Raw genomic sequence first — 13,066 nt, 5'->3', positions numbered from 1 at the left:
TGTCACCCCCTCCATCACCTCACCACCATTGCTCCACATTCCTTGCCATGCTGTTTTACTTTTTCCACTGCACTTATCTTCTGACTTACTAGATTACTTATTATGTCTATTTTATATTTTCCCCCATGAGAATATAAACTCCAGGTGAACAAGGATCTTTGTTTGAATGACTAATGCAGCTCAAGCATCCAGAACAGTGACTAAGGTAGAGCAGACATTCAATGAATACTTTTTCCCCCTATCTGGTTGTGTCACCATCTTTTTTGTTGTGTCACCTCACTGTGACCTGTGCCTATCTCTGTGCCATGCAGGGGCATGTGCATATCACCGTGTACATCTGGGAAGCCTATTTTCTTTCTTTTTTTTAACCAGGAGGTCCCAGGTATTGAACCTGGGCCCTCCATATGATAAACAGGAGCTCAGATGCTTGAGTCACAGCCACTTCTCTAAATGAATATTTACTGAACGAGTGAGTGAATGGAAACCCAGCACATCTGAGTGACTAGGTAGGTAGTCTGTTGCTCTACACTACAAGTAAACTTTCAGAAAAGCATTCTATGTGAAAAAATAAGAGCAGATGAATTAATAGTGAGTAGAGAGTTCTGGCCAAGTTCCCAAAGCATGCTCCAAGGAGCATCATTTTTTTTGAAGCTGGAATAAGGTCAGGTAATTCAAGTCTTGTTTGGATCCTAGGAAAATTAAATGGATAGAAGTTAATTCAAAATGTCTCTTCCTGGAAGCAGATGTGACTCAAACAGTTAAACACCTGCTCCCACATGGGAAGCACCTTCCCCAACCAGATGCTGGAGGGGCGAGGGGCAAGGCCCAGGACAGGCCCTTCTCCACTGTGCCCTGAGGCAGGCCTGGCAGTGAGCAGAGTGGAGAGCGGGGCAGCTTGGCTGGAGGTCCTGACCGCTGTAGGAGGAGACCAAGCAAGGCCACCAGGGCAAAGGCCAGCCACAACCCTCCTTGCCCCATGGCAAGCACACTGGCAAGGACAAGGGGACAGCAGTGGTGCTCTTCCTCCCAGGACATCACGGGGATTGGACAGTCCTTCCTGCTGAACTGCAGACGGGACACAAATGTTCAAAATTTAGGTGAAAGCGTGTTCCAAGCACAAATTACCCTGAAATTTGGCTCTTCTCCCCTTTCTTTGGTACGGATATGATATATACAAACACAAACTGAACATGGAGCAATTTACACAATTTCTAAGCTAAAGGCTTATGTACTACACAAACTGACTTCTAGACATTATTAAAGAACTTGTGAACTTGGAAAACAATCATGCATAATATGCAGAATTCCCATTCAACACTCCACTACCGATACCTTACACTGTTGTGGGACATATTTCTTACAAGTTATGAAAGAACCTCATCAGACTATTACCACTAACTATGCTCCATAGCGTACACCTGGTATATTTTTTTCCCTAACCCCCGATTATTAACACAATGTCCTGCAATAATTCTTTATCTCCTCTCTACTCATTTAATTTATGCAAAAAAAATTATTAGCAGTGATCATTTTTTAATTATCTGCAATAAAAGCTTTAAGAACTGCAAGTAAATAAACTTTTTTAAAATTTTGGAACTGGAAGAGCTTCCTTGCAAGTTTTATAAAATTTGACTAATAATAGGAAAACTTAATGGGTTGTATTATAATTATCTACTCCAAAACTTTATTTCCAGCCATCAAGAACTTCAAAAGAACACAGCAAAGCCAGCAGTTATATCCTAAAAACTAGGTGAGCAAAGTATAACAATTTAAAAATTATCTTAATTCTTCCCATCTAGCCAACTCTTTTTGTTCCTTTTTCTTGAGGCCCTAGGGCTGGGGACTGAACCCGGGACCTCATATGTGGGAAGCCAGTGCTCAACCAGAGCCACCTGGGCTCCCCAAACTCTTATTAATCTAAACACTCATGCCCAAATAGAGACAGAGAAGCCGCAACACTTCTGCTGGGTAATACTCACTTTGAAACGGTCTGGATGATGAAAACGTCTTTTCCCCTCACAGATTCTTGAATCTGTACTCTTGTTTCTGACAGGCAAAAGAAAACAGATGGCATGGTGGGGAAGGTATAGCGTTTAAATTTTTAAAAATACACAAAAATCTGCATTATCCCCTCATGTTATAGAACATGGAAACTGGAACCGTTACCCAGTCACAAGGCTTCAGAAGCTCTGAGAGCTCATAAACGGACTATGAATCACTCTTTTTAAGCTTGTTCAGGCACATGGCGTCCTTGACAGGGAACCACATTTCTGACCTGAGACGAGTCAGCCCGCCCTCTCCCTGCTGGGGTCCAGGCAGCGGTGCCGTGGAAGGCATCGCTCTGAGCACACTCCTCCTCATCTTCAAGGAGACGAGGTATTGCTCATTCCCCCAGCACCCACTGAGAGCTTACTGGTATGGAAGGTTATGTGTTATAAGAGCAAAGGTAAGTAGACCCTAATATCCCTACTCTCAAAAAAATGTGTGATCATTCACAAGGAAACGAAGAGACAAATCCAGAATGGGACATTCTACCAGACCTCTTCAAACCTCAATGTCCAGGGAAGCGGATGTGGCTCAACTGATAGAGCGTCCACCTACCATATAGGAGGTCCAGGGTTCAGCACCCAGTGCCTCATGGCCCGTGTGGTGAGCTTGCCCATGTGCAGTGCTGCCACATGCAAGGAGTGCCCTACCACACAGGGGTGCCCCCTGCGTAGGGGTACCCCACCCACAAGGAGAGCTGCCCTGTGTGAAGAAAGTGCAGCCTGCTCAGAAGTGGCGCACACGGAGAGCTGATGTGGCAAGATGACCCAACAAAAAGAGACAGATTCCCAGTGCCGCTGACAAGAATACAAGTGACACAGAAGAACACATAGCCAATGGACACAGAGAGCTGACAACCGGGTTGGGGGAGGAAGGGCAGAGAAATAAATAAATCTTAAAAAAAAACCAAAAAACGACAATGTCCAAATACATAAATAAATAGTCACTGTCTAGGGAAGAAATGGGAAAAGATGAGGGGACTATTTTAAATTAGTAGACATTAAAGAGATGCAATAAACACATCATTTGAACCATAAATCTTGGTTTTGGGGGGAACCACAAAGCTGGACTCCTTAGTACAACTGGGGAAATCTGAATACAGACCTGATATTAGATTATTACAGAATATGAATTTTCTTAAATGTGATCACACCACTGCATTTACGTAGGAGAAAGCCTTTGTTCTTAGGAGGTGCGTGCTCAAGTGTTTGGCGGTTCAGTGTCTCGATGTCTGCAATCTAAACTTTCAGACAGACCCAGGCACAGGTATTCATGAGGCAAAACACGAGCATATACGTATGGGAGCTCACTGTTCTATCTTTCAACATTTTTGTAGGGTTGAATGTTTTCAGAAAATGTTGGAAAACACTTAATTCACGTTTACAAGGGAGTGTGGGGTGACGGAAAGAGCATTAGCATCGGGGGATCTGGATTCTATCACTGATACTGCTACCTCTGGGACCCTGTCACCTCTCATCACCCCAAACTCCATCCACCTTTTCAGAATCTGGTGACAGGACACCATCAACACGCAATAGATGCCGAGGGTTTTCTCTGTCCTCAGTCACAGGCCAGGCGGGCACGGCAACTCCCTCCTGAGGCTTCCCCAGCTTGTTCTCCCCTGGCCCTCCCTGTAGACCCCAAACAAAGGGACACATCCAATTACCTTTACAGGCAGAATCTTCCCGGAGTTCTCCCTGTATACTTTCTTGAAATATTACACTTTTCCCCTACAGAAGCAACAAAGGGGATCTTGGGGAGTTAGGAAAGATGGCTCAGTAATGAAGAACTAAATAAAGGCACAACAAAATTGTGCCTTTTATTAAAGATTTCTATAATCTTTATATTATTTAATACTTGACAAAGTCCTACAGTGAAGAAAGGGGAACTAGTATTCATTGAGCATCGACTATGTGCCAAGAACTGTGTTAGGCATACAAACCGTTCCATTCAATCCTCAAAACAGCTCTAATAACTTGCAGTTTGGAAAGTTTAAGTAACTTGCCAAGGATATGTGGTCCATCAATACTGCTAAAGTAACTGTAAATATCTACCCTTTAAAAAGAAGTTAAGAGGGAAGCGGACTTGGCCCAGTGGTTAGGGCATCTGTCTACCACACGGGAGGTCCGCAGTTCAAGCCCCGGGCCTCCTTGACCTGTGTGGAGCTGGCCCACGCACAGTGCTGATGCATGCAAGGGCCCTGCAACGCAGGGGTGGCCCCCGCGCAAGGAGTGCGTCCTGTAAGGAGAGCTGCCCAGTGGAAACAAGTGCAGCCTACCCAGGAATGAAGCTGCACACATGGAGAGCTGATGCAGCAAGATGACACAGCAAAAAGAAACACAGATTCCTGTGCTGCTGACAACAACAGAAGCGGACAAAGAAGAACAGGAAGCAAATGGACACAGAGCACAGACAACTGGGGCGGGGGGCGGGGGGCGGGGGGGGGGGGGGGGGGAAGAAAAGAAATTAGACACACTTTTTACAACTCAGCTTGATTACGTAATGGTGTAAATTAGCAAAAAGTATCCCCGAACAAGATTTCATGACGTCTAAGCCAGGCCGGCCTGGATGGAGGTAAAGAACAACCAGCTCAATCTGCTTCTGCAGATTCACTCTTCTGCCTACGATGATGTCAATTCCACTGACAACTGATCTGAATGCATTCAGCTCATCAGCTGATTCATACATTCATATATTTATGCAAGTTTTATTGCCTAAGGTCTAAAAACTGGAGTAGAAACCCCCAGATGTGACTTGCCCCAGGGTTATGTATCTAGTTGGGGTTAGTGGGAGCTAGAAATCTCCTGTCTCCCCACCTTGCCTGCTTGCCTTCCTGCTGATGGAACTAAACGGGCAATGGAGCCAGATCACACACCGCGGCAGCGCACATGGAGCCCTGTCGACTGTGGGGGAGGAAGGACTGAGCCAGCACACTGCATTCCACAAACAGACCAACGTCACGCGTGTCCAAGACAGCTCACCTCGGTTAGGTTCCTGGTAAACCTGCACTTTGCCCATCTCCACCCCCAGCCGCCTAGAGAAGAGAAAGGGGGAAAAAGCTGAAAAGGGAAGAGAATAGACCCAACATCTTTACTATCGCAGGATGATTCATAAATTGATTTTTTAAAAATAAAGATATTCTCCTTGGAAGACTTACAGTCAATATTAAATTGTGACATCACTCCATCACTCAACCTCCCAGCCCCCGCCCACCTCACTGACCACTCTCCCCGTGCTCTCTGAACTCCAGCTTGCTTTCTGTTTCGGCAGCACACCAACACCTCCTCCTCCATGCCACAGGGCCCTGGAACCTGCTGTGCCCTCTGCCCCCAGACCTCCATTTGGTTTCTCAATTCAAATATCATCCCCTCAGTTTAAAAGGCAGGTGACCACTCGAGCGACCTGCTCCCATCACAACTTTCATGCTCTTGTCTTCATCGCGTTCATCACCACCTGAAATCCTCGTGGTTGCTCTAATTACTTGCTTCTTTTCTGACTCCCCTACTAAAAGATAAATTCCCTAAGAAGGAAGGATCTTTATTAATAGATCAAGGCCTAGTACACGTAGGGGCTCAATAAACACTGGTTTAATAAATTGTAAAATTAGACTGAATAAGCTATAAATTAGTTCATACATTTCACTGTATGAGGCACTCAATAAATGTCTGCTAGATGAAGACAGGGAGGTGCCATAGTTTACAAAGAGGTTAGTCCCCCCCACATATATACAGCCAATACACAGACTAACTATAACGTATCTGCTTTAGAATTTAACACAGTGCTAATCTGATGATCAAGATGAAAACATTACACAGTGAATAAAGATTTTAAAGGTACGATTAGTAACTCACTCAGCAATTTTCTTTGAAAGCTCCATGCACGATGAATTAGAATTTGCTGAAAACAACACCAGTCCACCTTTGGTTATGTTCATCTTGGTTTCTAATTCAGGAGGCGCCACACAAAACATCAAAGCCTTCTTGGTTTTCCAAATCCTGAGAGCCTAGGAGGAGGCAAACTATGTTAAGAACCATATAATGGGAAATATACTTGAATGGAATGTTTTCTTTCTTTTCTTTTTTTTTACAGCTATAGGAAATTAGTTTTCAACAGAATGGCGTCTTTTATTATATATACATGTGGACACAGAGAAAGTTCTTTTGTATTTTCACATTCTAAACTTGTGAAAATGTGTTATTACACGATTTAATCAGTTCTCAAGACCACTGGGAATAAATGATCAACTTACAAGAAAGGTGGAGCTGAAGAGCTCAGGGTTTTACTGTCTGCTCCTTAAAGTCAGTTATGGACAACCTCCTTTTATTCTCTGACAACAAAATTCCTCCTGGATTAACACATAGAAAAATGGCAGAGCCATTAGCAAGGACATGGACTGACTGAACCTAGAAGAGACTAAAAACCCCAGCGACAGCCCATTACTTGTAATACCTGTTTACCACAAAACAGCCCCTGGCCACCCGGCTGCCTCAGATGCCCAGGGTCATTTCTAAAACGGTCCCTGTCAGCTCTACTTTCCTCAGCTGGAAGATGAAGCTGACTAAAGAAAAACCCTGAAGGACAGTTCAGCGACACCCAAACGACAGGCCATAGGCACAGACGGAAAGGAGCCTGGCCTCGGCGTCGCCAGGAGTCGAGGGTCTCGGCCCATCGGATGTCACCAAGCTTTGCCACGTTCCACTCTCAGGACTAAGAGCCCAGATCGCACAATGGCGGGGGGGGGGGGGGGGGGGGGGGATCATGGATGAGGCGCAGGTGCAACAAGTGAGCAGGTGGCTGGGGGGAGGGGCACGTCTCCCCACAGCCCACTGCGTTTCCTCACCTGTTTTTTGCTTGGGACAGTTCTGAGGAGGTTGGAGATTATAAAAGGGCTGCCGGGCTTCTCTGTTATTATTAACCATGAATTCCAAGAGGAATACACGAATCCGTGTGCCTGGGAGTAGTTAAGGTGACAGTCCCCGCCCCCGGCCCAGGCTCCTCCCCACCCGCCCTCCCAGAAGGGACCCTTCTCGCTGGTCTGCTGTGGACGCTGTCAGGTCTTTTCCACACATGCACGTGCATCTGACCCCAAGAGAAAATATGTATAAAAAGCACATAAATGTTTCTAGCATAAAGAGGCATCAGCATACAAATCCACAATTTGTTTTCTCACTAAAAAATGTTTTGCCGATCTATGTCTGAAAATACAGGCATACCTCATTTTATGGCACTTCGCAGATACTGTGTTTTTTAGACTGAAGGTCTGTGGCAGCTCTGTGACGAGCAAGTCTGTTGGTACTGTTTTTCTAACAGCAGTGCCCACTTTGTGTCTCTGTCACATTTTAATGAAGATATGTATGTACAATGCATTTTTAGCATAATGCTACGGGACACTCTTACCAGACTACAGTGTAATGCAAACCTAACTGTTACATGCACTTGGTAGACAAAAGAAATTCGTGACTCGCATTACTGCCATATTCGCTTTATCATAGTGTGCTGGGAGCAAACCCGCAAGATCTCCGAGGCCTGCCTGCGGAGGCCTGTTTCATTCTTTTTCACCGCTGCCTAGTAATTCCTTAGCGTGGCGAAGCCACAGTTGAGCCACGTGCCCATCCTGGAACGGGCCTCCTTGTGCACACGTGCAGTGATTTCTCTGGAGTAACTCTGAGAAGCGGAACCCCTGGGTCACAGGGTAGTCTAATTTACTCTCCCACAGCAGGGTCTGTGGACCCATGTCCCCACGGATGACCTCTTAAAGGACATTTCAGCTCTGACAACCCAGGGTTCCACCATGGGAAATATGGGGGACTAAAGAGGAATTTACCATAAGCCCACGTATTTCAAACTGTTAGGAAATCATTTCTGTAAAGCACTTCCCTCAGAGCCCAGCATATCGGACACGCTTGATAAATAGAAGCTACACATAGGACAACTTCTACTATTTCTCGACTACTAATATTCATCTACCAAACACAGTCATGTAAAAGGAGTGGCCATCACCTACATCCCTCAACCTTCAGAGAAGCTCCTTGCAGTACACCAGCGTTCTGAGAGGACTTTGGAGCACTCAGAAGGAAAGGGCAGGGAGAGATCTTCTGAGGTAATTCGCTCCGGCTCCCCTTCCACCTGCTGCTCAGCAAGAGCTCTCCTGCCACAGAACCATGGCTGACCCCCTGGCACCCCCATCCTGAGGGCCTTGCCATCCCACACTATTCCTAAGAATAAGCAGAGATTCCTCTCCCTGTAGCCTTCACCCACTGGTCCTCATTACTCCCTTGAAGGTTTGTGGGCAACACATCAAAGTCCTTTTCCCCACGACAGCCCACTTGCCTCTGTGTATTTTCTTCAGATGTCTTAGGGCCTTTCCTCGTCTATCATGGTTCAAGTTCCCTTTAACCCTTTGAGCACCGTCTCTGAAGTGGCAGCCACTCAGCACCAGGCTCCTCTCGTGGAACACTCACCTAAGACCACCCTGAAAGCTGGGGGGGGGGGGCTCATTTGTCTGCAGTCTTACTGAGGAAATGACTTTCAATACAGTCCTGCTTTGTGACCATGCACTTCACAAGCTGGTCAAATATAAGGGTTGTCTCTAGTTTTTTGGTTCTTTCCATCCTGCCTCCGGGAAATTCAGGCTCTGCAAAAATTCGAGAAACGGGAGTTTTAGAGGCATCCTCAGAAGCAGGATCAGCGAGGATGGGGCTAGCAGGAGGCTCCTCTGCTCAAGGTTTTGGTGAGAAATGGAGAGTAAAGATAATACTTCCAGTGTCTCTTCATGAACTACAATTGCTTTTACACTTCTCCTAATTTTACTCTAGAATGTGTAAGAAAATTTTTAACATGTTATGAAAACACACCCTTTTCAATGACTCTCAGCTTTTAAAAAGTAAAGCACACTCCTCTTCAGAGGTTTGAGACCCTGTTAAATCTCACGAATGCAATCACACAAAAAGATCCCGTGCTGTGGATATGCCAGCAGTCATGTCAAAGCCATTCGTCCGTATTTCAGATGTGAAGGGCTTTGCACGAAGCCCGTGGCTTCTCACTCTAAAGCACGCAGGACCGCGTTTCTGTGTAAATACACCTTGTATCCAAAGACAATGGCATAGGGGCGGCAAGCTTAGGGTTTGCCTTCCACCATCATCAGCTGCAAGGGCTCTCTGGGCCTCGTTGCTTCCCTTCTGGACAACAAAGACAGACGCCTGGTAAAAACAGCTTCCCCCACCAGAATTTAAGGTCCAGGACAGCAGAGACTTGCTACTGGTATATCCCCTGCTGCATCGAAGAGCACTTGGCATACATACTGTAAGCACTTAGCGAAGGCTGGCTGACTAAAGCCTAACCTCGCTGAGTTGCAATGAGTAGCAAAAGGCATTGAAGGAAGTGGACTTGGCCCAGTGGTTAGGGCGTCCGTCTACCACACGGGAGGTCCACGGTTCAAACCCCGGGCCTCCTTGACCCGTGTGGAGCTGGCCCACGCGCAAAGAACACAACTATGACTGTGCTCTAATCACAACTGGGTAATAATGGACAAGAACCGGGGCAGGAAAGGAACACAAACAAGGAGGGCATGGCTTAGTGGGCCTCAGGACCGTGGGTCGGTTACTTCTGTTTTTGCATTTTAAGTTTTTCGTGAACAGTAGACCACACATTTCCTCACGCCCCAAATCCCCATTCCACACTGCCGTATTCCTTAGAGAAGCAAAACACCCTAGCTGCGCCAGTATTAACGTATTGACAACAACAAAAGCAGACAAAGAAGAACACACAGCGAATAGACACAGAGAGCTGACGCAGCAAGATGACACAACAAAAAGAAACAGATTCCCAGTGCCACTGATAAGGACAGAAGCAGTCACAGAAGAACACACAGCGAATGGACACAGAGAGCAGACAACTGGGGGGTGGGGGAGAGAAATAAATAAAAAATAAATCTTTAAAAAAAAAGGCATTGAAAGGTAATTGGTAAACTAAAAGGCATCATAAAGTATAAAGGGTTATTATTTTTATACTTGATGGAGCTCAAAGGGAAGTTGCCTTTTTCAGGTCAATAATGAAGGGTGTTTGAAAGGCAAAATCTAACTTACAATGAATCCTCTAGTCCCCTGAGAGGCCATGCATCTTGGTCAACTCTCCATCAGCATGCTCTCTCATAACTAACATTTACTGACCACTTTTGGCACACTCCTGGCACTGTGCTCTGAATTCTTATGACAAACCCAATGAAAAGGGTAATAGAATTAAACGCATTTTACAGCCGAGGGGAAATAAAGCTTAACCCTAAAGAAGCATGGCAGAGACCTTTACCTGGGCCCCAGGCTTAGCTGTAGCACAGAGAGCCAGTCTCAACACCACACAGAAAATGACTTGAAACACAGGCTGAATCCCACCTACAGTGAGCCCTCCCCGACGCTGTGGGATTGAACTGGCATGCGAACCAACAGTCAGATCTTGAAAAACTGCTATTGTAAACACGCCTTGTTTTGGAAAACAATTTATATCCTGTGCCCCCCCCCCCAAAAAAAAAAAAAAAGATGCAGAAGTTTAACTCAATATTTTCACTTCTGGGAATTTATTCCAAGGTAAGAAGGAAAAAGACATCTGCCCAAAGATAACCAGTGCAAAACTTTTTAAGATAAGGAGACTGGTGGAAAGGCTCCATAATGAGTAGCTGAGTAAATCTCTGACTATATCTTCAAGGTAATAAAAAAAAAAAAAAACGAGCGTTATTCAGCATTATGTAAAAGTGCTTATCAGCGATGTGAAGCAAAGAGCACAACTGTGACTGTGCTCTAATCACAACTGGGTAATAATGGACAAGAACCGGGGCAGGAAAGGAACACAAACTAGGAGGGCATGGCTTAGTGCGCCTCAGGACCGTGGGTCGGTTACTTCTGTTTTTGCATTTTAAGTTCTTCGTGAACAGTAGACCACACATTTCCTCACGCCCCAAATCCCCATTCCGCACTGCCGTATCCCTTAGAGAAGCAAAACACCCTAGCTGCGCCAGTATTAACGTAAGGGAATTCCTATCGCTGTTGATATACTGGGGCAAAATATGTTCAGCTAGAAAGCTGCCTACAAATTACAGCGTGGGCTCCCTCACCCTCGGCTGGGACGGGCTCCGAGCGGAATAAACACCCCCCGCGGGTAACGGAAACGTCGGCGGCGAGGCCCGCCGAGTCCACCCCGGGGACCCCGCGTCGGCTTAGAGACCCGAGCGGCTGCGGCGGGGGCTTGTTTTCGGCGCTGCTCCGCCCGCAGGTCCCGCAAGGAGGGCTGGAGTCTGCCAGCCGAGGCCGCGCGCCAGGCCCGGACGCCCGCCCGCCCCCGCTCGGCGAGGAGGGAGGGAAGGAGGGGGCGGCGGCGCGCGGCAGGGCTCTCCCCGCAGGACCCCCGGCCCGCGGCTGGGGACCTCCGGCCCGCGGCTGGAAACCCCCCGCCCGCGGGGCTTCCCGCCCTGGCACCTGCGCCCCGCCGGCCCGCGCCGCCGCTGCTCCCGCCCGCCTACCTGGCCCCGACCCCAGCCTCGGCCCGGCCGCAGCCTCGGCTGCCGAAGGCAGAACGCGCCGGGACTCCGTGAGGCGTCTCTAGGAGCAAAATGGCGACTCCACGCGCTTAGAGAGGCGTCCGCGGCGACGGCGCGACCTGGGGGCGGGGCAGGGGCGGGGCCGGAGGCCAGGGCGGGGCATAGGCGGGGCCAAGTGCCGGGGCCGCCGAAGCACCTGGCTCGGAGCTGGGGGCGGGGCCTGCCCGAAGAGGCGGGCGCCTGAGGGGCGGGGCCTGCCTGGGCGGGGCCTGCCTGGGCGGGGCCTGCCTGGGCGGGGCCTGCCTGGGCGGGGCCGGCCTGGGCGGGGCCGGCCTGGGCGGGGCCGGCCTGGGCGGGGCCGGCCTGGGCGGGGCCGGCCTGGGCGGGGCCGGCCTGGGCGGGGCCGGCCTGGGCGGGGCCGGCCTGGGCGGGGCCGGCCTGGGCGGGGCCGGCCTGGGCGGGGCCGGCCTGGGCGGGGCCGGCCTGGGCGGGGCCGGCCTGGGCGGGGCCGGCCTGGGCGGGGCCGGCCTGGGCGGGGCCGGCCTGGGCGGGGCCGCTGGCGTCGAGTTTCCCAGGCCGGTCGCGGGGAGTTGAGAGAGCACGCAACAGGAACTTTGGAATTACCTCTGTCTGGGTTCAATTCCTTACCTTCCCTGGTGAGCTTACCTCCGCTAGCCTCAGTTTCCTCATCCGAAAAATGGAGCTGATGGTGAACCACAGCAATTTAAAACCAGCCCCACCTTGGTTTCTGCCAACACCAGGGTCTTGACTGGGGCTGGCCTGTCCTCCGTGGCCTCACGTTAAAATAGTTTTGTTTTAGTTGATTAACTAAAGTGCCCAGCTTGTTGTGAAGCAAAAATGAAGCCTGAAATTGTAACCGGGAGAAAAGAAATAAGAAATGATTGTGATTACTGAAGCACTATAGATGCTTTTTTGTTACTTTTCCAGTATGTTATAGAATAGCCAAAAGTTAATGCTTGAAATTACCCAAATTCACTAGACCTACACCGACCTTACCCTTGTTCATGGTTCTTTCAAACTAGGCTCACCTTTGTGTACACTTACTACTGTGATGGTAACCACTGCACCCTCCCCTGTTTGAAGGCAGATTTGAGACCCGCCGGTCTCCAGTCCTTCCCCAGGCTTTAATAAGCCTGCTATCTCTCTCCACCACCTGGGTGTGGACTCCAATTCATCTGCTCTTTCAACTGTAGTTCCCGTATCATCCGATTGTCATGAGGAATTAACACGTGCAGAGCTAGTAGCCCAGTTCCTGGCATATATTAAATGCTTAATTGTCGGAGTCTTGTTCGGCGACCCGAGGTATCGGGAATGAAAGACAAAGAAAGATTGGGTTCAGGGGATCTGAGAGCATTGATTTCTCAAGCTCATCAGACAAGTTTATTGAGTTGGGGGGCTAGTATATATACCCCTAACCTACGTGACATTCAGCACAAAATCAAGTTACGTATTACCCTTACCTCATACTATATT

At 48.4% G+C, this 13,066-nt stretch overlaps 1 protein-coding gene across 3 annotated transcripts in view; it reads right to left on the bottom strand.

Moving 5' to 3' along the window:
- Window positions 1-11,683, bottom strand: part of PRPSAP2 (phosphoribosyl pyrophosphate synthetase associated protein 2) — a 46,776-nt gene extending 35,093 nt beyond the window's left edge. The window contains exons 1-5 of one of the 3 annotated variants that reach the window (XM_058283361.2): window positions 11,555-11,683; window positions 6,296-6,391; window positions 5,898-6,049; window positions 5,028-5,080; window positions 1,980-2,046 (exon numbers count right to left, since the gene is read on the bottom strand). In XM_058283361.2, coding sequence (XP_058139344.1) covers window positions 1,980-2,046; window positions 5,028-5,080; window positions 5,898-6,016 — 239 coding nt within the window. In that variant the 5' untranslated portion in view covers window positions 6,017-6,049; window positions 6,296-6,391; window positions 11,555-11,683. Of the gene's footprint in view, window positions 1-1,979; window positions 2,047-3,712; window positions 3,735-5,027; window positions 5,106-5,897; window positions 6,050-6,295; window positions 6,392-11,554 lie in introns of those variants that run through there. The other 2 variants (XM_058283362.2, XM_058283363.1) reach the window with 2 other exon arrangements.
- Window positions 11,684-13,066: the final 1,383 nt, after the last annotated feature.

The sequence above is a fragment of the Dasypus novemcinctus genome, chromosome 21 (genome assembly GCF_030445035.2).
Source record: "Dasypus novemcinctus isolate mDasNov1 chromosome 21, mDasNov1.1.hap2, whole genome shotgun sequence".
In the NCBI taxonomy this organism is placed as follows: Eukaryota; Metazoa; Chordata; class Mammalia; order Cingulata; family Dasypodidae; genus Dasypus; species Dasypus novemcinctus.
Note: the sequence above shows the minus strand (reverse complement) of the source record. Positions and strands in the feature narration are given on the sequence as shown.